The 26797-nt window shown below is 41.7% G+C and overlaps 2 protein-coding genes across 3 annotated transcripts in view; one reads left to right on the top strand and one right to left on the bottom strand.

The window, feature by feature from the left end:
- The window catches only part of GASK1A (golgi associated kinase 1A), a 56409-nt gene extending 49134 nt beyond the window's left edge, over positions 1–7275 (bottom strand). The window contains exon 1 of one of the 2 annotated variants that reach the window (XM_076006777.1): positions 6927–7275. In XM_076006777.1, coding sequence (XP_075862892.1) covers positions 6927–6929 — 3 coding nt within the window. In that variant the 5' untranslated portion in view covers positions 6930–7275. The remainder of the gene's footprint in view (positions 1–6926) is intronic. The other variant, XM_076006776.1, reaches the window with a different exon arrangement.
- Positions 1–26797, top strand: part of HIGD1A (HIG1 hypoxia inducible domain family member 1A) — a 463894-nt gene that overhangs the window by 192874 nt on the left and 244223 nt on the right. The window lies entirely within an intron of this gene.

The following is a 26797-nucleotide window of genomic DNA, read 5'->3' as shown; positions in this document are numbered from 1 at the left end:
AGTAAAGAGATAGCAAAAGAAAAAGAAAAATGAAGATGAAGAGAGGAGGAAGGCACACAGAGACCTGCACATCCAGAAGCCGGAACAAGAAACTGGAGTCACTCTTGACCTGCTCTAGAGCTCCACATCGAAATCACCAAGGACAGGGAGGTCCTCCTGCCCACACGTCCCTTCTGCCTGCTCCCTCTGGGCAGCTACAGGGCCCAGCCCTCTGTCCTGCCTGCCTGGATCATGCCTCAGACGCTCCACTCCCCTCCCCCAGCCCCCTTCCTCCTGGCCCCCAGAACAACGGCTCTCTGACTCGCACACACAAACCACCTCTCCAAGCTCCGAAGCCCTTCCATTGCCCCTTCCGCCCTCAGTACGACAGCACGGGCTCTGCCCCAGCCCCGTCCCCCAGAGGTTCCCCTTGCCGTCCCCACCCAGCTCCCTCTTGTAACAGCTCCTTTTGCTTCTAGGAGTTTGCATATATTGTTCCTTCTGCTAGAATGCCTTTCCTTCTTCTTGTTGTCACATTATTTTTAAATTTACATACAGTAAAACTAGAAGTTTTTGTGCACAGTTCTGTGAGTTTCAACACATGTACAGATTCGTGTAACCACCACCAACCACCAGCACACAACGCGCCACACTCCACAAACCTCCCTCCTGCTGTCCCTTCGTGGTCACAGCCTCCCCCACCCCTAACCCCTGCAGCCACTGCCCTGCTCTCCAACCCAACAGTTTCGCCCTTTCTGGAATGTCATAGAAATAGAATCGAACAGTATGTAACCTTTTAAGACTGATTTCTTCCATTCAGCAAAATGCCCTTGAGAGCTGTCCACATCGCTGCGTGGATCAATAATTTGTTCCTTTTCATTCCCAAGGAGTAGTCCATGGTATGGATACACCATGGTTTGTTTAGCTGACCTACAACTGAGGGGCCATTGGGTTGTTCCCAGTTTGGGACAATTATGAAGCTATTATAGACATTTGCATCCAGGTTTGTGTGTAGACATGCATTTCTCTTGCATGAACACACAGGACTGGGACTGCTGGGTTATGTGCTAAGTGCATGTGGAACTTCACTAAAAAACTGAGAAACCATTTTCCAGTGTGGCCACGTCACTGTGCTTCCACCCTTCACATCCGGGCGTTCCAGTTGCTCTGCATCCTGGCCAGCACGCCCTGTCGTCAGTGTGTTTCCTTCCACTTGTTAACTATCCTAACAGACGTGTAGTGGCTTCTCCTTTCCCCTCTTGACAAAATCCAGGTCCTCCTCGGATACTCCCCGTCCTGGAGCCTCCTCGGGCCCCCTCACTCCACAGGCTGGGTCCACCCTTTCTCCGCACCCCCAACAGAACATTTAGTCCCCAGGACAGAGGCATTTCTCTTGTGCTTCCCTCTCCCCTGATCCTACCACCTGCTCCTACCCTATACACGCAGACTCAGAGGCACACATGCATGTGTACACACACACACACACACACACGCAGCCTGCTTAGACTATGTGCTCCCCAGGGTTGGGGGATGTCATTTTTATTTTTGTATTTTCTGCCCTACACGATGTCTGGCTTTAATCTGGCATTTTATGAATGAATGCATGGCAAGGTGGCAGGGAGAGGAGGGGACATTAACACACATTTAACACGTAAATTGTGGTGGATTGTTAGCTCCCCTTTGTCTGTCTTCTGAATATGCCACTCGGGAATTCCAAAGTCATGTGGGAATAAGACTCAGCCCCTGCCCCAGGAAACACCTGTTTCTTCAGAACCAGTGGGGGCCTAGAGACCAGGGGAGGCCCCTACTGTGTCCTCCTCCTCACGTCCCCTCCCGCTGCCCTTTCACTCTTCCCGCCTTGACCTGGGACTCCCTCACTGCTATCCTACATCACATCCCACCTTGCACTCAGCCAGCAGCTCGGGAGCCATAAGGCTGGGCCCTGGGGGAATAGGGCGAGACCCGGCCACTCCGTGTGCGTGTGCGTGTGCGTGTGTGTGTGTGTGTGTGTGGTGTGGGGAGGTGGACTCCAGCCTGGGGTTCCCCACAACCATGGCTCCCACCCTCACTCCCAGGCCAGGTGGCCCTTCACGCACAGGCCTGTGCTCACACATCCAGAGGACACAGTCACTGTACTCCAAACTCCCTGGAGGGAAAGACTTTAGCAGTCACGTCACTAGAGGACCCAAGCAAAGACAGCCCAGGTCGCCACAGCAACCACGCTTAATGGAATCTGAAGCCCTCTGTGTTGGGTTGGTGCCTCTGGTAGAGTCTCCCAGGCCTGTTCCGAGTTGCTGCTGACATCTTGGGCCCAGCTCAAGCCTGTTCTCTCACTGGCCCCTGAAACAACTGCAGACCTAATCTCTTTGCGAGGCCTAGTTTCGCCCCCCGCTCCACTGTTTTTTGGACCAACCACCACTTGGTCTGGTTGGGCCTCTTCATTGTTTAACACATTGACTGCCACACTAGAAAAAAAAATTTTCCTTGGGGCCACAGTATTTTATTGCGAAAATAGAACAAAAACTTCAAAGACCAAAATGATCTTTTCTAATTTAATGAAAACTGTGTTATTTTTTTGTTTTCTGTGCACTTGTTATATGCAATTAAATCGTCAATATGAATTGTAACAATAAGAACATCAACAAGTAGGATTTTCATGAACCAACTGCAGGCCTTGGCCCTGGGGCCACCCACCAGGTAGCTTGTGTGCTACCGCATGGCAGCTGAGTTGCCTGCACACCTTGCGGCTCCCAAGGTAGAGACGGTGTGAGTCATGTATGTTTCACAAGGCCAGGCTCAAAACTATCATGAGTTAAATACAACTCACGTGGCACTTAATGTGTTAAAATCCCCTGCTCCCTACCCATGCCTGCCCATCCCTGCTGCTGGGTACAGCAGGGACTCCAGATAAGGGAGGTGCCCACAAGAGAGAAGGTGTCAAATTCCCCCAGACTCCAAGGGCCAGATTTCAAGGTTCCTTGTTCTGATTCCAAAAGTGGTTTAACCTCTTCCTCAGTTGAGCCTGGGAACTGTGGAGACTCTGTGGGCAGGAGGATTCACCCCCCTGCATTAGACCCCAGGGGCCTGTAGGGCCACACCTTCATCCAGGCAGCTGTGCTCAGCAAGGAGGCCCAGGGGAACAGAAGTGGGTTTTTCCTACAGGCTGGGTTTCCTGCCTGGTGGGAAGAGAGATTCAGAGGAGCAAGAAAACTATTTTAGGATAAAATCTATCTCTATACCATCCATACTTAGAGAAGGGTCCCAGAAGCATCCCCTTCACTGGTATTGAATGAACAGCATCTCTGACTTCCTCACCATTTGTTTTAGGTCCTGACAAAAAGAAAACCTTTTTGTGTGTATGTGTTTGTGGGTCCACCATAAAACCTACACTCTTACCGCACCTTTGGGACAGCAAGTGTTTTCCCCTCTGTGATTCTATTTGTTCCTCATAACAGCCCCTTTTACAGGTGGGGGGGCCGAGGTTCAGAGCAAAGGGGTGCTTACCCAGAGCCACCCAGGGCCTGGCCCGGCACAAACCCCATTCTGATCGTGAACCCTGTGTCTTTCCTCTGCTGCCTCAAGCCACACCAAATCCCACAAGTCTATGAAGAGGCTGCAGTGCCTGTCACTGGCCCCGAGTGGGCAGCAGAAGAGAAGAACTAAGAGACCCAGGCCCTAGCTCTGAGTGACCCTAAGGAGGTTGCAGCCTTTCTCTGGCCTCAGTTCTTTCCACTCCAAGTCTTAACATCCAGGGATTTTAGATCTTGGTCCTTCTCAAGAGGACTGACCCACAAGTGGGCTCTCTTGGGCCCCCTGTCCCCACCACTGCCTGCATGGGCACACCCACAGCACACGGCAAAGACAGACAAGAGGAAATTGCCCCCACGACACACTCTCTCGGCCCTGCTGGGGGGTTGCAGTAAAATCTTAGCTAGAGAAAGAGACTGAAGCAGCTGTTCTTGTGAGTTTGTCTGATTTCCACTTAGCTGAGCGCTCAGGTTCCCATTTTGCAGACAATTGGGACTGGCCACATGCCACTAAAAACAGCCCCAGACTGTACATGACCTAAATGTCCATAAACGGGGAGATGATTATCCAAATCACGGTCATGAACACTAACTGGATGGTTAGGAAGATTTTTCTAGAGATGTAGAAATGGAAACATGCTTTGATATAACCTGAAGTAAACAAATCAGATTGCAAATCTGCATGTTTGGTAAAATCTCAACTCTTTAAAATAATACTCAAAGAGAATTTTAAAAGTGCCAAAATGATAATCATGGTACCTGTAAAACTTGTATATATATATCCCCAAAATTGGGAGGAAAATATTTTTTTTTTAAGTTGGCAGTAATAGTTTTGACACTTCTATCAGTATTTTTCATCCAAGTTCCAAATCCTTGGCAAACATAGAGCCTCTGACTATTGTTGCAAGGAAATAAACTGACAAGTGTCCCAATCTTAATTTTAGAAATATACACACCAAGCCTTGGCAATAACTCACATTTCCTTAGGAGGATCAAAAATGTTCCTACAGCTCAATGTTCTGTTTTTTCCAAAAAGATACTTAAGGATTCCAGACTTTTGGTTTCATATTTCTAACCCAGAGTTTCCCATCTGGTGTACCTTGGATCAGTGATAGGACAGTGTTAAGGAACTACTGGATGAAGGCTATCATATTCAAACCAGTCAGGCAAGTTCACGTCTCAGTTTAATGAATTAAAAGAGGTTACTCTATGGTAGGACCCTCCAAGAGGGGCAGATTGCATGTGTCATTTCCCAAATCCTATTTTAGGAATATCTGAAGGAATGATGACTCTACAGATGTAATATTGGGATATCTTGGGAATGCAGCTTTCAACCCCAGCCTTCCCTATTCCCTCAGCCTTCTAGCCTTGTGGTTCTCCGCACTGGCTTCATACTGGGATACCCTGTAGAGCCGGAAAAAATCCCTTAGTCTGGGTCCCACCAGGATTTGGCCAAGGGAGCAGCGGAACCCGGGGCTGAGAACAATTTCTTCCTCATGCCTTTTTGGTAATCCGTGCTAAGTACACCTCAACGCCAGGATTCAGGTCCAGCCCCAGAAGTATTCACACAGGACTCATTTTTGGAGGCTGAAAGGTATCTGGTCCAATCTCTCCTTTTACTGAGGAGGAAACTAAGGCCCCCAAAGGATTCTCAGCTCCTGTCTCCTCCCATGCTGTTTCTAGCCAGTGCCAGGCAGCCCCACGGGCCCCCAAGTCCTCTGCAGTACAAGACCCTTCATTTGGAGAGAGAAACAAAGCTGATCCTTCAGCTCTCCAAAGCCATTTCACTGCCAGAGGTTGCCCATTGGCCCCTGCCTCTGGCCAGTGAACCCTGACACAGTAAAATGCTGACTCAAGTCCTCTTCCTAACACAGCCCTGAACCCAGGCCAGGGGTGTGAAGCCGAGAGGCTGCGCTGGCTCACAGGACGGGAAGCTCACGCTGGCAATGGGGCAAACACATGGATGAGTAGAAGTCAGGTCCCCTCTCCCCTGCGTCACTCTGTCTCAGCCACAGAGGCTGGGCCACAGCCACCTGTAAAGCCAGGAGACTCCAGCACAGGGCTCATACGCCTCGGAGTGGAGGGCCCTGGCCCCCGCTCTTCCGGAAACACTCTTGCCCCTAAATAGGGAATTTGTAGCAGAAAAAAACTCCCACACTTTTCAGTTTCACATTCTTGACCTCCAATCACTCTCCCTTTTCAAGCTTAAGTTTCAAGCTTAAGTTTCCATATTCCTTTCTTTTTAGCAGCTTTGAGGAAGAAACCTATGAGGACTGGGGAGAGGGTGTTACATGGGGAAGGTGAAATACTCTCTCTCTCTCTCTCTCTCTCTCTCTCTCTCTCTCTCTCTCTCTCTCTCTCTCTCTCTCTCTCTCTCCCCTAGCTTCAAAGGGACCCTTCTCTGAGCTCCCAGCTCCTGGGACCAGCCCTCCACCTCTGGTCCTGCCACCTGCCAGGGCCCCCTTGCAAGTAGGGAGCTGTTCTCACCGAGACCCTACTACACCCTGTAGTAGATCGGCCTTCTAAACTCCAGGCCCACAGCCAAACTCCCCAAGAAGCATCTCTGATGAGATCTAAGCCGCCATCAGTGAGCTTGGAGACAGGAGGGGAGGGAGGGGGTGGGGCGGGCATAGAAGCAGACAAGGGAGCCCAGGGAACTGCAGAGGCAGGCGGGGCTGCAGGGGTTTTCTGCCCAGGGGAAGCCTTAGCTGCAGCCAGACCTGAGGGATGCCCCTTTCCCCTGGCTTACAGGTGTGTTTTAGCTAAGTGGCCTTGGCCACATTCTCAAAGGGTTTATCTTTTCTGCCTGTTAGTGACTCTGAGGTTTACCAATGGAAGGGCCACATCCACAGGCCCCTGGCTTCATCAGTGACACCCTAGAGCAACCAGTGCCCCCACCTATGCCCTATGGAGGGGGGTGGGGCACTGGAACCTTACCAGAGCTGATTTAACTCAATGGTAATAAATGTAAGGCATGTTTTTTTTAAATATTAATACATAGCTAAGCTATAGACCATAGGACAAACTTCACATGCACTTTTAAGAGGATAACAGTGACATCAAAGGCGCCTCACCCATCGGAGGCTGCCTTGGGTGGCCCAGGGAATCCTCCCCTCTCCTGGCCCGCGGATGGCATGCAGTTTGTGCAGAGAAGCCCGTGGGGTCCGGCTCAGCCAAGGGCTGCGGGTTGGGCAATGGAAGGCGCCTTATCAACGTCCTCACCGCCAAGAGCGACAGTAAAGCCGATCGCCCCAATTCTGGGGCAGAAATGAAAGCCGCTGTCGCCCCATGCAGCTTTCAGGGCACGACTCTAGCCCTGGGAGGCGGCGCAGGCTCAGCGCGTGCACAGCCAGTGCGCGCTGCTAGCGGCCACCTGTCGGGCGGCCACCGCAACGCTCGCGCTCCCCCCTCAGGTCCTACCATGTCCTCCGCAGTGGCCCGGCTGGCTCCCCGGCGGGCGCGCTCAGCCCGCTCCCAGACTCATCCCGCCGCTCGCGGCACCGCAGCTCGCTGGGTTCCCCAGGATGCGCGCTTTGGGCGGGGTTCCCGGGCTGGAGGTCCACAGGGTCCCTGTTGCCGAGCGGCCCCGCGCCGACTCCCGGGCAAGCGATGGGCGCCGTGATGCTCTGCGGGAGGATCTGCGAGCATCAGGAATCTTCGGCGACCTTTGCTGAGTTTGCAAAGTCCCTGCCACACGTCCCGGCCCAGCCTCCCCATTTCCCCGAAAGTGCGGGAGGGGGGAGCGCCTTTCATAATAAAAGCCCTGGCCAGCCGCAGCGGTCTGGAGCAGGGGTCCAGGTGCTGGAAAGGAATGGGCCCCGCCCCGCCCGCCCGCCCGCCTGCCTGCTGGGTGATGCGCCCAGGCTGGGCGGCGAGGGGCGCCAGGGAGAGCCTGGTCGAGGGGCCCATCCTGCCTCTCAGGTGTAGGGGTGCTCAGTGAGTATGCTGCCACCCTGCGGTCCCACTGAGGGTCGCCGAAACTGCCAAACTCTCCTACAAAGTCTCAGAAAGGTAAGTCTTTTTAACTGGCACCTCTTCACTTTGTTTGGGCTCAGTTCCCAAGGGCAGTTTGGAAGGAAAACCCATTGACTGCGGCAGGTCCTTAACTATGAACAGTTTTTCTCCTTAAGACCTAATCACTGTTAAGGTCGCTGGGGTAAGTGGCTGATTCCCACCTCTCTCCTTTGTAGGCACAGACAGTGCCTTCTTGTCCCCTGGGTCACCCACTGCTGACAGCAGCAGAGTGGAGGCAGGACCTGAGAACCTGCAGGCTCCTTCTTGGGGAGTCCTGGGCTTGGAGTCTACATCCAACAGTTGGATGACCTTCAACCAGCATGTCCCCTCATGTTACTCTTGCAAATAATGTCTTCTTTGTCTCTTACTCCCTGGAGGAAGGGACCATTCTGAGCCTTCTGTCTCCATCTTCCTGGCACCAAGTAGCTACTAGGTAAATGCCTCTGAATAAAGAAATGAGATAGAAGACTGAGGTTCAAAACTGAATTTACCACACACAAAGTCTGGGTCCTCAGTAAAGCAACTTCCCCTCCACCAGCTTCAGGATCCTCATGGGACAAGTAAGGACCATCTTTCCTGCCCAGCCCGCCTCCCTGGGTTCATGTAAGTTGCATCATGGGTTCATGTAAATTACATCATCCAGGACAGGGCTTTTCTCATGGTAAACTGTCAAAACCATTTGTTTTTGACAATCCATAAATGATGAATGAGAAAGAAATTTATTTTGCAGCAGAGAATGCTACCATCCAGTTTATATTCTCATTTTTCTTCATTCACTGAATTCCTCTATTTTAGAGGACAGCAGTATACTCAGCTAAAAAATATTATATATTTCACAACCTCCCTTGCAAAAAGGAAAAGCCAGTAAGAAGTAAATGGAAGTCATTGGGTGGTGACCACAAAAAGCTCTTAAAGGGGGCGGAGGTCATTTATATTGATGTTCAGCAAATATTCACTCCCCTTCTCCCTGCTGTGAGCAGAGCATGTTTCTTTGCTCCGCTAACTCTGACCAACAGGACGTGAGCAGACAGAAGCATTATATGTGCTTGTGCAGGACTGCTTGGCATTGAATTCTGATGATTCATCATGTGAAGAACAGCATGAAGGTAATTTGATCTTGTGAAATTGAAGTTGTATTCTAAATAAGTTATAGTTTTTAATAAAGTTATTGAAAAAAATCTTGTTTATCTTGGCTGTCCTTTTCTGGTGATAGTTTTTGTGGCTCTGAAGTTACCTTACTTCTAAACATCAAGTCATTTTTTGCCATATGAGTTCTTGTAACAACGGACACAAAACATCAGATGACTCAAGTGTAGTCAGTTTATCCTTTTTCAGGCTTCTTAATGGCCCTTCAAAGACCATCAAACAGTTTTGGAGAAACAGCATACACATTTGTTTTACTGTACTTTTTCTCCATTCTAAACCTCAATATGTTTCCAAATTAAAAGAGAACATTGCTATGGACTGAATATTTGTGTCCCTAAAATTCACATTAAAGCCCTAACCCCCAGTGTGACTGTACTTAGAGATGGGGCCTGTAAGGAAACAATTAAGGTTAAATGAGGTCATAAGGGTGGGGCCCTGATAGGATTAGAGACAGTAGAGTTGGCTCGATTCTTCCAGCTCCACCCCCTTGCATACAGAAAGAAGAGGTCATCTGAGCACACAGGGAGAAGGCAGCCACCTGCAACTCAAGGGGAGCTCTCACCGGATGCCAACCCTGCTGTCACCTTGTTCTTGGACCTTCAGTCTCCAGAACCATGAGCAAATAAATTCCTCTTGTTTAAGCTGTCCGGTCTATGATTTTGTTACCGTAACGCAAGCAGAGTAACAGATACCTTTTTTGTCCCACACTTTGAAAATATGATTTTATGGCAGGCCAACATTTTAATTAATGTCTTTTTTTTTTATTTTTGAGATGGTCTCACTCTTTTGCATGGGCTAGAGTGCCGTGGCATTAGCCTAGCTCACAGCAACCTCAAACCCCTGCGCTCAAGGGATCTTTCTGCCTCAGCCTCCTGAGTAGTTGGGACTACAGGCGTGTACCACCACACCCAGCTAATTTTTTCTATATATTTTTAGTTGTCTGGCTAATTTCTTTCTATTTTTAGTAGAGACAGGTCTCGCTCTTGCTCAGGCTGATCTCAAACTCCTGACTTCAAGCAATCTTCCCGCCTCAGTATCCCAGAGTACAAGGATTGCAGGCGTAAGCCACCACACCTGGCCTTTAATGTCTTTTTTATGGCTGACAACAATGATACCCATGTCTAAAGAGGTGCTTTCCATTTCTATAAAGTCAAAATTCTCATTAAGCACTTTTGTAGTTTTTGATGAAATTTGAAAGTAGCCAAAAACTTTCATTAAAAAAGTCTCCACACAGCTAAAGCAGTTCTGAGAGGAAAGTTCATGTCCATAAATACCTATAACCAAAAGACAAAAAGATCACAAATAGACAATCTAACGAAACAACTCAAAGAGCTGGAAAAAGAAGAACAGACCAACCCCAAACCCAGCAGAAGAAGTGAAATCAACAAGATCAAATCAGAACTAAACGAAATTGAAAACAGGGAAGCTATTCAGGAGATTAATAAAACAAAAGTTGGTTCTTTGAAAAAATAAACAAAATTGACACGCTATTGGCTAAGCTAACGAAAAGCAGAAAAGAGAAATCTCTAATAAGCTCCATCAGGAACAAAAAAGGAGATATCACAACTGATCCCAAAGAGATACAAGATATAATTTATGAATACTATAAAAATCTTTATGCACACAAACTGGAAAATGTGGAGGAAATGGACAAATTTCTAAAAACACACAGCCTCCCTAGTCTCAACCAGGAAGAAATAGATTCCCTGAACAGACCAATCTCAACAGCTGAAATAGAAACAGCAATTAAAAATCTCCCTAAAAAGAAAAGTCCCGGTCCAGATGGTTTCACACCCAAATTTTACCACACTTACAAAGAAGAACTAGTACCTATCTTGCAGAAACTATTCCACAACATCGAGAAGAACGGAAACCTCCCCGACACCTTTTACGAAGCGAATATTACTCTGATACCAAAACCAGGAAAGGATGCAACAAAAAAAGAAAACTACAGACCAATATCCCTAATGAATATAGATGCAAAAATTTTCAACACAATCTTAGCTAGCCAAATCCAGACCCTTATCAAAAAAATAATCCATCACGACCAAGTGTGGTTCATCCCAGGGATGCAGGGATGGTTCAACATACGAAAATCTATAAATGCAATTCACCACATAAACAGAAGCAAAAACAAAGACCACATGATTCTTTCAATAGATGCAGAAAAAGCTTTTGACAAAATTCAACACCCTTTCATGATATGAACACTTAAGAAAATAGGCATAGAAGGGACATACCTAAAAATGATATAAGCCATATATGACAGACCCATAGCCAACATCATACTGAATGGGGAAAAACTGAAATCATTCTCACTTAGAACTGGAACCAGACAAGGCTGCCCACTATCTCCACTTCTGTTCAACATAGTGCTGGAAGTCCTGGCTACAGCAATCAGACAGGAAAATGGAATTAAAGGTATCCAAATAGGGGCAGAAGAGATCAAACTTTCCCTGTTTGCTGATGATATGATATCATATCTAGAAAACCCCAAAGATTCAACCAAGAAACTCCTGGAACTGATCAATGAATTTAGTAAAGTCTCAGGATACAAAATCAATACACAGAAATCAGAGGCGTTCATATACGCCAACAACAATCAAATTGAGAACCAAATCAAAGACTCAATTCCCTTCACAATAGCAACAAAGAAATTAAAGTACCTAGGAATATACTTAACCAAGGAGGTAAAAGACCTCTACAGGGAGAACTATGAAACACTGAGGAAGGAAATAGCAGAGGATGTAAACAGATGGAAATCCATACCATGCTCGTGGATCGGCAGACTCAACATCATTAAAATGTCTATACTACCCAAACTGATCTACAGATTCAATGCAATACTTATTAAAATCCCATCAGCATTCTTCACAGATATAGAAAACATAATTTTACGCTTCGTGTGGAACCAAAGAAGACCCTGAATATCAAAAGCAATTCTAGGCAACAGAAACAAAATGGGAGGCATTAATATGCCAGATATCAAACTATACTACAAAGCTGTAGTAATTAAATCAATATGGTATTGGTACAAAAATAGGAATATTGACCAGTGGAACAGATGTGAGAAACCTGATATAAAACCATCCTCATATAGCCATCTAATCTTTGACAAAGCAGACAAAAACATACGCTGGGGAAAAGAATCCCTTTTCAATAAATGGTGCTGGGAAAACTGGATAGCCACCTGTAGAAGGCTAAAACAGGACCCACACCTTTCACCTCTCACAAAAATCAACTCATGCTGGATAACAGACTTAAACCTAAGGTATGAAACTATTAGAACTCTAGAGGAAAAAGTTGGAAACACTCTTCTAGACATCGGCCTGGGCAAAGAGTTTATGAAGAAGTCCCCAAAGGCAACCACAGAAGCAACAAAAATAAGTAAATGGGACATGATCAAACTACAAAGCTTCTGCACAGCCAAAGAAATAGTCATGAAAGTAAACAGACAACCTACGGAATGGGAGAAAATTTTTGCATCCTACGTATCCGATAAGGGACTGATATCTAGAATATACTTAGAACTCACGAAAATCAGCAAGAAAAAATCAAATAACCCTATTAAAAAGTGGGCAAAGGACTTGAACAGAAACTTTTCTAAAGAAGACAGAAGAATGGCCAACAAACATATGAAAAAATGCTTGACATCTCTAATCATCAGGGAAATGCAAATCAAAACCACAATGCGATACCACTTAACTCCAATGAGAATGGCCTTTATCAAAAAGTCTCCAAACAATAAATGCTGGCGTGGATGTGGAGAGAGAGGAACACTCCTACACTGCTGGTGGGACTGCAAACTAGTTCAACCTCTGTGGAAAGCAATATGGAGATACCTTAAAGCGATACAAGTGAATCTACCATTTGATCCAGCAATCCCATTACTGGGCATCTACTCAAGAGATCCAATGACACTCTACAAAAAAGACACCTGCACTCGAATGTTTATAGCAGCAAAATTCATAATTGCAAGGCTGTGGAAACAGCCCAAGTGCCCATCAATCCAAGAATGGATTAATAAAATGTGGTATATGTATACCATGGAGTACTATTAGGCTCTAAGAAACAACAGTGATATAGCACATCTTATATTTTCCTGGTTAGAGCTGGAACCCATACTATTAAGTGAAGTTTCCCAAGAATGGAAAAACAAGCACCACATATACTCACCAGCAAATTGGTATTAACTAAGCAGCACCTAAGTGGACACATAGGTACTACAGTAATAGGGTACTGTGCAGGTGGGAGGGGGCAGGGGGCAGGTATATACATATATAATGAGTTGTGCACCATCTGGGGGATGGTCATGCTGGAGACTCAGACTTGTGGGGAGAGGGAGGGAATGGGCATTTATTGAAACCTTAAAATCTGTACTACCATAATATGCCGAAATGAAATAAATAAATAAATAAATAAATAAATAAACAAACAAACAAACAAACAAACAAACAAACAAATAAATAAATAAATAAATAAATAAATAAATAAATAAAAAAAGTCTCCATACCACAGGTAAGCAAATCATACCCCTTTCTAGCAGTGTTGCGTACAAGATATGCAGGTCATTTAGCAGGTAAGGTCTTTTTCCTTTTCTTTATAGACTGGATGGAATTTGCCAAAATTTACATTCATATTGTCTGCTGAATAGGCAGATTGATGAGCAAAGTATGGTTTATATTTGGACAAGGTATCAACAATCTTATATGTTTTCCCCTGGTTTTATTAAGATTTCAATAGAAATCAAGAAGACAATTTGAAACTCCATGTTTCAAATCAAAGTACCTAACAGCTAAGGGGCATCATTTTTGACATATCACCTGATATACTGCAGAAAGCAGGATTGCTGGTAAGATCTGACAGAATCTACTGTACACTATAAGAGGCCAAAATATCTACTGTAAAATTTTCCCCTTTTGTTTGCCCACAGGAGATTTTAGCTACAACCTCTGTAATAAAGAAATATAACTTTACTCAGTTTCATAGAGCAATCAAGGAAACAATAAATGAATGCACGTTCATTCATGTGGTATGCCCAAGCTAACTCAGTGGCCTCTAATTTCAACTGAGCATTGATGTCTTTTAGGGAAGACAGAAGAAAAAAACACTTTTGATTGATTTAGAGGTATTTACCTTTCTCATCCTGGACTCGTGAGGTTTAGTCTCTATATGTCTTTTCCTATCTCCTTCTCCACCCTGCCCAATCCCAAATTCTTTTCCAGACAGTGTGCAGTATGCTCTGTTCTGGTTACTCACCTACTTAATAAAGTCGTATGTGTCCTTCCATCTGTCATTAAAATAAGTCATTTAGATTTTTCCCCCAGCAATATCTGGGTCAATATCGGGAAATGGCATGATAATAGTTCTCATCTTCATTATCTAATTCTTAGAAAAGATGGTGATAATATTCACAATTTTAAAAATTAAACTAGCACTATCTTAATACAAAATGCAATAGTTAATTGAAAGATAAAATAAAAAACAGACTGTTAATACTCGTGAATACAACACACTTAAGTTGGACCCTTAAGTCACATCCCTTGGAGTGAAGCTACTATGGATATTCCATTATTTTGAGCCACAAATCATGGTTGCCAGCATCAATGGTAAAGGGAAAAATAAGCAACAGCAACTACAAAAGGCAGATAATCTATGCCTTATCCATTTAACCCCAAAGACAGTATTGCTTTCAGCCCCTATTTTGGAGGCAGTACTTTGGGTTCCATATTTTCTCCACAATCTCCCCACCTGACACCAAAAACTAGGACATTTTGTGCCCTGAGGATGGGTTTCCTGATACATAGGATTTTCAGTGCTAAAACTGGGACAGCACTAAGCAAACCGGACAGTTGGTCACCCTAGCTTAGAGGACGTCGTGGTCTATGTAAGTTATATCCACTTCCAGAACTGATGGACTCAACTACCAATGAACTATACTTATTGAGCATTCACAATATGCAAGGCATAGTACAAGGTCTTTTCATGTACACTTAATATTTTAAAATATTTATAACAGCTCCATGAAGTAGCTATTATATTCTTCATTTTATAAATGGATGAACTGACCCTGAAAATCTAGACTCTACCTCTTCTGGACTTGGGGAAAGTAGAAAATGGATTTTTGTCCTTGCCTCAGCTAGAGAAGAACCATGTCTGAGTAAAGCAAGGGTCAGACACACTGGCAAAGAGGAGGAATCAGACAACAGGAAGGGGAAGACAGCACATTATGAGGGGGCGGAGTTGGGGCCTGCCAGTCTCACTGTCCCTCGCTGACCCTGGGCCACTCCATTTATTACTGGAAGATTGGGGCCTTATTTAATTAAGAGTTGCATCCCTTATGTAGCTGTTCCTAAATCTGTCCTTAATGGCAGACCAGAGAAAATTCAGATCCCAAGGCCCATACCCAGGAATGAGGAATTAAGTCACCTCACAGCTAGCACATAATTTTCCATCCCAATCCATTATATACACGTTTTAATGTTAAAATAATTAAGTTATTATTAAAATGTTTTAAATACATTTCTGACACTTGTAGCAAAGTCTTCATCTAAAATCACTGCTCCAGAAAGCAGTAACTATGGGCAAGCCTCTTAACATTTATCAGTCTCCATTTTTTATCAAAGAAAAATATAATATCATGCTTTCTTCACTTTTTTAAAGAAATGAGTGTAAATAATTTACAGAAAATGTACTCTTTAAGTTTATTACTATTTGGGCATAGATCCTTGACATGGATAACCAAACATTGACAATAATTGTATTTTTTTCTGGAATGCTAACACTAGTTCTCAGTTGCAAAATAATCACAGCATAGCCAGATAGAATATATCACACATTTAAAGGCAAATTCCCTGGCCCAGCCCAAAGAATTAAGACTGTCACTATCTAATTTTTGTAGGTCTTTATGTTGCGTTCCAAATGTAGGCAACTAGGTAGGTATTGATTATCTCAGTTCATATTAACTTTTATTATCTCCTTACCAGTACAGATATTACAGACATTATAATAAAGAGTCTAACTTCACTACTGATGTTTGATTGCCACACTTATGAGCCCCAATCCCCCTTTCATTCTTGCCCCCTCCTGCACAAGCCTCTAAGAAAGCCTGTAGGCTCCTTCCCTTCATGCTAGCAGCAAGTTCAAATCACGTGAGCCCCTGCAGGCATACTAGAAACCCTCACCCCAGTCCTGCCCCAGCCACAAACTTCAAGCCACTCACCTCTCCTTGCTCTCTTCAACCACCTTTACTGGCTTGGGTACCTGCCCTGCTCTCCCCAGAACGCCTCAATATTTAAGTAATAACTTCCCTCGTATCCTCCTGGTACATGTGTGGCATCATCGGTTTTTTGTTTGTTTGTTTGTTTATTTTTGTCAATGATCAAATATAACTAGATGCCTCAAATATCATGAGTTTTGACACCCAAACCAATATTGGGTGCATGGGTGGGTGAATAGGTTCTATACCATCTGGAAGAGTGATCTCAACAGACGTTAAAAATATAAAAGGATGTTATCAACAACTTCATACCAATACATTTGATGAAATGAACAAAATCTTTGAAAAAATGTAGCCTACCAAAAGTGACACAAGAATAATAGAAAATCTCAAAATTGTTAAAGATCTCAAATTCATAATTAAAAGACATTCCACAAAGAAAGCTCTCAGCCCAGGTGACTTCACTGGTTAATTCTTCCAAACATTTAAGGACAAAATAATACTATTTAACACAAAGCCTGTCAGAAATTTTTAAAAAGAGAGAACATTTACCAATTCATTTATTGAAGCCCTGATACCAAAACCTAACAATAATATTACAAGGAGGGAAAATTATAGGTCCTTATGTCTCAGGAACATAGAATGAAAGTCCTAAAACAAAACAAACACCAATAAATAAAATCTAGCAATATGTATATATACCATACATATATGTATATATGATGATATATAATATAATCATTAACAAGCAGAATTTACTCCAAGAATAAAAGTATCATCAATGTAATCTACCATACTAACAAAATAAAATAGGAAAAAAGTGACATCTCAATAGATTTTGATAACATTTAAAAACCATTCACAATGAAAAAAGAAAATATTCTCATCAAACTGAGAAGGCACTATCTTAATCTGGTAAAGGGTATCTATAAAGAACTTATAGCTATGCTTGAAGCTCTGACTCCGGGGGGGGGGGAAAGGGGGTCATGGGCAATATATGTAACCTTAACATATGTACCCCCATAATATGCTGAAATAAAAAATAATTTAAAAATATATATATATAAACCAAAAGCTACTTAAAATTTTGCCTTTAAAAAAAAGGTATTTCTAATATTTTCCAAAAAGTCTGTACTTCTTTTAAATAAATGAACTATCTAATACTGTTCTGAAAATAAAACCTCACTAGCATGATTTATTGATACTGAATTGATTGCTATAACAGCAAGTCAATTATTGTAAAATGCCTGGTAATGAAGTTACAATTTGTGCCATGGAATGCATGTGGAGTGTAAAATCTGTTTTCAAAACTAGATCTATTTAACCAAAGACTATTTCACTCCTGATATGATGTCCGTGCTTGATTAAATGAAACTATGATATTTAAAAAAAAAAACTTATAGCTAGCATTATACTTAATGGTAAAGTACTGAACTCTTTTTATTCTGAGTTTGGGGATAAGAAAAAAATCCATTATCACTTGTACTGAAAATTTTACTGGAGAAAGTAGCCATTGCAGAGTAAGAACAAGAAATAAAAGATATAGAAATCAAAAAAGAAGAATCAAAATATCATTATTCATGGAAATGTTATTTTGTACATAAAAATACAAATGAATCAACAAAATACTAGAAATAATAAATGAAGTCAGCAAGGTCACCAGATACAAAGTCAAGATATAAAAATCAATCGTATTTCTATGTACTAGCAATAAAAATTTGAAAATAAAATGTAAAATTATCATTATGATAACATCAACATCAAATACTCAGAAATATATAGTGAAATATGTTTAAGACCACTACACTGAAAATTACAAAACCTTCCTGACAGAAATTAAAGAAGACTTAAATAAGTGAAGATATACAGCATATATAAGGACAGGAAGACACAATATTAAAAAGATATCAATCATCTGTGAAACTGATCTATAGATTCAATCCTAGTAAGTTTATGTTAAAATTAACAAGGTGATATCAAAATTTTACATTAAAATGCAAATGTCCTAGTACCTAAAATAATCTTGAATAACAAAGTTAGATGACCAAAAATATCAATACTTATTATAAAGCTACTGCTATTAAGAAAGCATGATATTGGCAATAGAATATAGAGACCAAAAAGAATAATAAAGAGTCCAGAAATAGATCAGCATATATATACAGGTAAATTATAATCTTTTCAAAAAATGATGATGGACCAATGGGGAAAACTGAACTTTGTCCCCCCCCACACACACACAATCAATAAAAATTAAATTAAGATGGATCATAGACTTTAATGTAAAAAGTAAAACAATAAAGGCTTTAGAAGAAAACACAAGAAAATAGCTGTATGACCCTGTTGTAGGCAAAGGTTTCTTAAACAGGGCAAAAAAAAGCACTAATCATAAAAGATGAAATTATTAATAATAAATTAAACTTTATCAAGATGAAGGTTTTTCTCATTATCAAAAGACACTATTAATTAAGACAGTGAAAGGGCAAGCCACAGACTATGAAATTCAAAATACATATATCTAATAAAGAACTTTACCCAGAATATGTAAACTACTCTAAATCATTAGGGGGAAAAAAAAAAAAAAGACAAACAGCTCAATGGGGGAAAAGGGGGGCCAAAGATTTGAACAGGCATTTCACATAAAGAGTATCCAAATGGCCAAAAAGCATATAGAAATGATATTTAACATCATTAGTCAGTAAGGAAATACAAATTAAAATCACAATAATTACCACGATTTCCCCATGAGGATAGCTAATAATAAAACAGACTAATGAGGAGGAGACTATGGAGCAACTAGGACTCTCACAAATTGCTAGAGGAAGTATAAACGAATACAGCTACAGGCATACCTCAGAGACAGCATGAGTTCAGTTCCACACCACTGCAATAAAGCGACTATCGCAAGGAAGTGAGCCGCAAGACTTCTGTGGTTTCCTGGTGCATGTACAAATTATGTTTACATTATACTATAGTCTATTAAGTGTGCAATGTCTCACTAAACAGTGTACATACCTTAATTTAAAAATACTTTATTGCTAAAAATGCTACTGATCATCTGATCCTTCAGAGAGCCATAATCTTGTTGCAGGTGGAAGTTCTTGCCTCCATGTCCATGGCTGCTCACTGATCAGGGTGGCAATTGCTGAAGACTGGGGTGGCTGTGGCAATTTCTTAAAATCAGACAACAATGAAGCTGTGAACAGCACCACCATGTGGCCAACATTCCATATGGAATGGTTCATGCCTTGATTCAGCCTTGGCTCTTTCCCAGCTACTATAGACAAAATGAAGACAAAGTCAGGGCAGTGAGCACACTGGATGCCACAATCTGTCCCTCAGCAAGAAGACCTGTGGCCATGTGCCCACTGTGTGCTTAGGGCCTCCTTCACTCTAGCCTGGGCAACAAAGCGAGACTCTGTCTCAAAAAAAAAAAAAATTATTAAATTCCAATTCAATAATATGGTCCTACCAAAATATTGTCTCAGATATTATCTCAATAACTCTACAGCTCCAAGTCTGTATTTCAGGGCTTCTCCTTCCTTCCAGTTGCTGGTCTAGTGGTTGATTCTCTAGGTATGAATGAACTTCAGTGCAGATTGTATCATGCGGTGCTATATTAGATACAGGTGCCCAATTAGGTATAAGCAGTTTCTTGGCATAGGCGATCCTACTGAGGCACAACCATCTGTCCTCCCTAAACAGTCCACCCCAACATCTCTGATAGATTTCTCTCACCACGGAGAAGTCTATGGATCTGTCAAACCACTTTAGGATCCCATTTCCATAGCCTACCTTATGCCTACTGCAAACATTGTAATCCTCCTATGCCAAACTCCACTCAGCAGAAACAGTCACAGCTAAGTCATGGCAGGGAAAAAAGAATGGCCTCTCCTGACACTCCTCCCCCACATCTCCACAGCAGTATAGGATGTACCTACTGATTGTGATTCTCATGATCCCAAACTCCAGATGAGGGAATTGGCCCTCAGTTTAGTCACCTTACCCCCAAACCTGACAGGATTATCCTGCCTCCCATTCTACTTCTCCCCTGAATTATCCAGGGAGGGAGAGAGATAGTAGAGATGGTTTTTCCCAAACTCTCCCTCCAATTCTCTTTTTAAATCTGCCTCTGTTTGGGAGGGGGAATAAATTAGTTTCCAAGAGTCACAAATTTCCTCCAATTATTTTGGCTTCACAACTCGCAAATGCTGTTTGATCTTCATAATTGCGAGACAAGGGCTTTATGCTCTATCCTCAGTGGAGATCTGTCTCCACAGTAATCACCTCAATTTTTGGCTTCACCAAAAGGTGAAGTCTGTCAGATAGAGAGAAAGAGAAATTTGCAATAATACTTCATACCCGTGTTGTTACACAATGTTCCCGCACTTTCACATTGTTAAGATTTGATGACATCAATAAAAACATGAAAAATATGTGCAGAGGATTTTTTAGGGCAGTGAAAATATTCTGTACAATACTATGATATATACATGTTATTATACTTTTGTGTAAACCCACAGAACATACAACATCAAGGGTGAACCCTAAGGTATTAACCTTGTACTTTAGGTGATTATGATGTGTCAATGAAGGTTTACCAATTATAATAAATATGCCTTCTGGGAAGGGGTGCTGATAACAGGGGACTATGCATGTGTTGGGGTAATGGGTATATGGGAAATCTCTGTATTTTCCCTCTTTTGAACCTAAAACTGATCTTAAAAAATAAAATCTTTGGATAAAAGAGAAAAAGAAGTGTGGAAGAATGAATGGGTGCACAGCAGATTAATATTTAACAAAAAAATTTAGGTGATGGTTACATGGTATTTATACGTATTACTCTTTTTAAATTATGAAGTATTTTAAATATTCATAAAAGTACAGAGAATATTGAAACAAACATATTTGAAATAGACTCAATGAATGAATAATAGTTCTATCAGAAATTAAAATAATCTCCAAACAATGTATTAATAGGATAACATACTGCTGGGAAGGAAAAAAAAAGGATTTAATGATTAATGGAGCAAAATGGAAAGCCTGGAAATCAACCCTATTATAAATTAGAATTTAAACACATGATTATGGGGACAAAGCAATGAGTCTCAGAATACTTATTTACTATGGGAATAACTTCAGGTATTTTAAAATAAAGTCAAGGTAGTTAGATGGTTTTAAATTAAATCACATTATTTAAATATAGCATAAAATACAAATGAGTAGTTATAACCTCTCTGGAGGTTAATGATGGGTTTTTATAAATTGCATTAAAGATCTAAAATTCTTAAGTAAAACATTAAGAATTCAGAGTTAGAAGGCATGACATGACGACAAATTTTTACAGTATAATTAAAATGAGTAAACTAACAGAAAAACATTCAATCTCACTAATTACAGTCAAGAAATAAAATACAAATAAACAAGTATCATTTTATACTTAATAATAATTAATTTTATAGTTTTAAATTATAATACCTACTATTGATAAGACTGAAATCAAGTGCTGTACTCATACATTTCTGACAGCAGAGTAAATTGGTACAATCTTTTAAAAAGGTAATATGGCAGCATGTTTTCAAAACAAAGTTATTATACCTTTGGATTTGGTTAGTATCATTCTTGGGAATTTATTTCACGGAAATCATTCAAAAAAGGAGGAAAAACTATTTTCACCACATTGTTGACAGCAACATTATTGACAATAGCTCACAAACAGAAGTTTCCTAATGGCCATCAATGTACTTCAATAAAAATGAACTACCACATACTGGATGGATGCTGGAGGGACAAAATATGATTAAGACAAAGTATCTAACCTAAAAGGATTTCAAAATTTGGAGAAGGGAATAAAAAATGGGTACTTTTACTCACAAATTGTAAGGAGTATACAGAATTGGGGAAAAAAAGATCTTTCTCCACTAGTGGAGACTGACCCATTCCTCTCTGGAAAGCTTAAAAAAAAATAAAATTGGGGAAAAAGAAAAGATGCTTGAGACAATAAGGAAAGAAAAACATAACATTATATCTGTTATGGTTCAAGTATATGTACATATGTACAAGAGCTAGCAATGCACATAGAGCAATAAAAATACGGATCTACTGGGGTAATGAAAGTGGAGGTACATTTTGCTTTATATTTTAATTAAAGTACGTATAATTCATTTGTACATTACTGTGGTAAATTTTTTGTTGTCCTATGACAATTTTCATAGTATATAAACAAACACTGAATTATGTAGACTACATAAATACCAAAGTCATAATCAAATGAAATTGAGATCCTAGTATATTGCTTAAAATTCATTCAATTTTTAGCAAGTCCAAGTGGTTATCACCTTCTTGGCACATTTGCCTATCTCAACAGTTGACCTGCTACATACACAACCTGATCGTCACACATTCATGGATGTACTATCAATTTTCAAATAACATGGCTGGAAACTAACCCTCCTCTTAACCCCCAAGCTGTGGTCAAGGCTACAATAGCTCTTCCATAGCCCTCTCTCTCCTATTCCCATTTGTTCTTTAAGTTTCTGACCCCTCACCAGAAAAGCTGTCGAGGAAGATCTTCAGCTGCAACCCAATTCAGAGCATGAAGATAGAGGCTGTAGCTGGATCATGAGAGATCTTTCGGCAGCGCAGGAACAGAAGTAGGGAAAAGAAGCTTGAGATCTCTGACCTCAAAGATCCTAGCTTAGGGTACAAAGCACCAATAGCGCACATGAATAAGGGAAGTGGTGCAACCGCGATCACATGTGTGGATCCTGGAGTCACTCTCTGGTTTTGAATTCTGACCTCTCAATAAGCCCAGTGTATTCATCTTTAAGATGCTGACAGTAATTCCCTCTTACCTCATACTTATTGTAGGACTGAGATGAAGCATAACGTAGGACCTGGTTCATGGTAAGTGCTCAATAAATGGCAGTGTAACTATTGTCATTTCTGTTATATTGAGAAGAGGACTTCTGGACAGCCCTGTTCCCTGTAACAGGCCCACTGCTCATATAAGGGAGGCAGCAATACATGTTATGGGTCTCAGTAGCAAAGGGCAGGCCATGTCAGCAGTTGTCTCTGAGCATTCTCACAACCTGCCCTCCCACCTCCCCTTTACCTCTTATGCACTACACCCCAAAAGGACACTCAGGGCTGCCAGTGGCAGGCAGTTATTGATGTCATCACAACTAGATATCCGAAATTTCAGCCACACACCCAAACTGGACACGCAGGACAGCCCACACTGGAGGTTTCTAAGCCTGACTCCTAGCCCGTTTTTCCCTGATTCACTCTCTAAAGTGGACTTTTTTCACAGCATCCCCTTCACGGCATATTCAGAGTTTATTTAAGAGCCTTTCTTTACTACAGTGCAACAATTTGGGAGATAAAAATTCCAGCTGACATAAAACACAATTACACAATTTCAATAAGCACAGGTCTTATTCAAAAAGAGTTCTTGATGGTACCAGTTGTCCCTCTGAGTATTTTAAACTACAGCCCAGTGCCTAACTCCCAAGCTCTTGTCCAATCACACTATTTCTCACTTCAGGGTCTAATGGAGTTCCCTGTAGCTCCCAAGATCCCAGGAAAAGCAATGCCTTTTGCACCAATGTACTCGGACTACAGGGCCAACCAATTCTCTTCAATTGCTGATCCCATGAACCTGGCAGGATGTTGATTTGATCCATAAATACACAGTCTGATGCTCTACCAAAGGGTGGTTTGTGGACTGGTGTCCATCTATGGACTGCTTCTTACTGGTCTGCAAGGGCATAAATTGAGAATAAATGTATAAAAATTTATATAGCAAATTGACATTACCAAGACATCCAAGCATATGATTAGTATATTCATCACACACAGGGTTTATGTCAGTTTTGAACCCAGGTGATGAGTCACATGTAGCATAAGCTATTAGCCATATGCAATAGAAGCATTTGTCTTTGGAAAATTAGCAGGGTAGGGGGAGTGAGTAGTATGAAAAGCATGGGTTTAACCTCTTAACTCAGTTTTCCAAAGCTGACCCAGAAAATCTTATCATACTAGTTAACTGTCTTTTTGATTTCACAGAACAATTATTAAAACATGAATGCTGGGTAAAGGGAACAAATATAGCATGGTCATCTTCTTATTTTCTTATAAAAGACATTTAAAAACAAAGTGCAACTATAACAAAAGCCTACAATGCCCATGATTATTTCATAAAAGATAATTTTAATGCCAAAAGGAAAAAGGACAACATCAGTGTAAGTTCCAAGAACTGTGGGTCATCTTATGTGGATACATACAGCTTCTATATATGTAGATTTCTACAACATTTTCCTCACCTTCTAACTTCAAATTAGTGGAAATGTCATGGACTTTCACTACTCTACAGACTCCCATTTTGGAACTGCTGTTCGATCTAGTTTTCCTGGCTCCTATTTCACCTATGCTTAATTCCTCCCATGCTGCCAGGGACCTTGCTAGAGTGCAAACCAATCACACATCTAGCCCTGCCAACTCATGATTGGCTTCCTCTGGCAAGGATGAAGTTCAATCTCCTTGGCATGGCATACCAGCTTCTGAGTGATTTGTGTGTTGCTCATCTTTCCAACATTAATTCTTAAAGGAATCCCCAGCATCATGCTAAACATTTTTAGTTCCCTGGTATGTTCAGACAGCCCAATATGCCTCAAACACAAGGAGTTCCACGCAGGCTGATAACAACAAACATGTGAAATTGATATAATCCACGTGGTCTCAGCATAACACACAGCAGTGTTTTATGATAGCACTCAATCTCCTTTATCTTCTCCTTGACCTGGTTATTTTCCTCTCGATCTCAAGGACAGATCTTAAGGACAAGCACTATTTTCACCAGATATCCAGAAACAGTCCACGGAGACTTCCCATCATCTGTCACTTACAATGAGGTTACCAGATAATGTACTCAGGCCACAAGCACTACATTCCAGGCAACAGTCTGGCCCTGTAGGAACGTTTCTTCTGCTCTGTGAATGATGCTCCCCATCCTGTAGTTCCCAAACCTTTTTGCTAATCAAATAAACTTGGGTACTCCAATGAGGCTCTTGTTTTTCTTAGTACACTTAGCACATGGTATCTCTCCTCCAGCCCTCTTCTCTAAGTGACAGCGCTGCTTAGAGCTACAAGACCTTGTTCTGAGCTCCACTTTCTAGCACTGGATAACACAGTCCCTAAAAACGTTGTGACCATTCAGACTCAAAGTCATCAACATCTAGCTCACTTAACATTTTTCTAAACCACAGCTCCCATAGCAAAAGTTTTGACTATAACTAAAGGTTAATATTGGCAAAGAAGAGACTGGAGAAAGGGAATTAATTTATCATACTATGCCTGAAAATGTCATCCAGAAGCAGTTCACCTACAAAGGCTTATACCTTTTCATAAATGAAGCTACTCTACTCGGTTATGGAGAGAAGACAGAAAAATGGAAACTGGATAGTAAATTATTCCTTTGGACCTAGAAAAGATGTCTCATATAGAAAAATAACATATTGACTTTTTAACAAATCAGTATATAGTAGGATGTCAAATGAACCCAAGTAGCTAGTATCCCTTGAATGTGGCACCCGTGATAAAATCAGCCCTGAAAAGTAATGCTGATAACCAGTTCTCATTTATAACACAAATAGGTTACAACTTCCTATAAGGTCCAGGCATAAACAAGGACTAAAAGGACTCTACAAGGGCTCTATAAGTCTTTATAAGGACTCTTTCTTACAGCAATACCTTTAGTTTCCATTTGAATCTCTGCTTTCCGGAGTTGAGTGACATTTCTTATTTCTACCATTCCTATAATTTACACTCAAATGGTCATGTCATACATTCAATACACTGGAAATATATTCATACTTTCTGACCTTTTCATCTAATCATGTGATTCCAGCTCTTGAGAAGAAGTGACAACTTGGCTACAACAGACAAAAGACAAAAACGTGAGTCCACTACAGGGGAGGAATCTCAACATGTAATTGAGTAGCAAGTACACTGCAGCCATCTACACAAAGGCAATGATGCAAGGTAGAGGAGGGTGCATGTCATAAGACCGAGTGGAAAAGGCAGTAGCAAAGTTGCAGACTTCAAAGGGCCATGTTAAATTCAAAACATATCACCTAAAGGGGAAGCAAAGTGGGAAAGGCAACTGGGGAAGTAGAAAGAGCAAGGGCTCTGAGGTAGGAAGTGAGAGGCTGTGTGACATAGACAGGGGGGAGAAAGAACTAGCTGAAGCAGAGACAGCCCTTGGGGGAGAGTCAAGACAGAGACCTGAATTGGTATGAGCAGGCCAAGGAGGGGGCCTTACAAAAGGCACTTGGGAAATACAAAAATCAACAATTTCATTTAAAAGTTTCTCTCCTGAATGAATACTCTGATGCCGAATGAAGATTTTCCCCCAATCCTTACATTCACTGTCCTTCTGTATCATGGAGTCTCTGATGCTGCTCCAATCCCAAACTCTCTCAATCTTTGAAATCTGTCTTGCCAGGATAGATGTGCTCATGCTCATGTCAGTCTAAATTGCCTTTCAGCCTGGGGGCCTTCCCACATTCCTTACATGGATAGGCTTTCTCTCCAGAGTGAATTTTCTGATGGTGGACAAGGTTTGAGTTCCCTGTAAAGCTTTTCCACACTCTAGACATCAGTAAGGTCTCTCTCCAGCATGTAGCAATTGGTGGTGAATGAGATGTGATTTCACACGGAAAGCTTTGCCACGCTCCTTATACACATATGGTTGGTTTCTCACCAGTATGAATTCTCTGATCCCAAATAAAAGTATTTTTCTCACTGAGGGCCTTACCATAGTCCTTGCCTTTAAAGGGTTTCTCCCCAGTGTGCACTCTCCAATGATGAAAGAGTGTAGATTTGAAAACAAAGGCTTTGCCACACTCCTCAC

The sequence above is a fragment of the Microcebus murinus genome, chromosome 1, assembly GCF_040939455.1.
Source record: "Microcebus murinus isolate Inina chromosome 1, M.murinus_Inina_mat1.0, whole genome shotgun sequence".
NCBI lineage: Eukaryota > Metazoa > Chordata > Mammalia > Primates > Cheirogaleidae > Microcebus > Microcebus murinus.
This window is presented reverse-complemented; position numbering and strand designations above follow the sequence as displayed.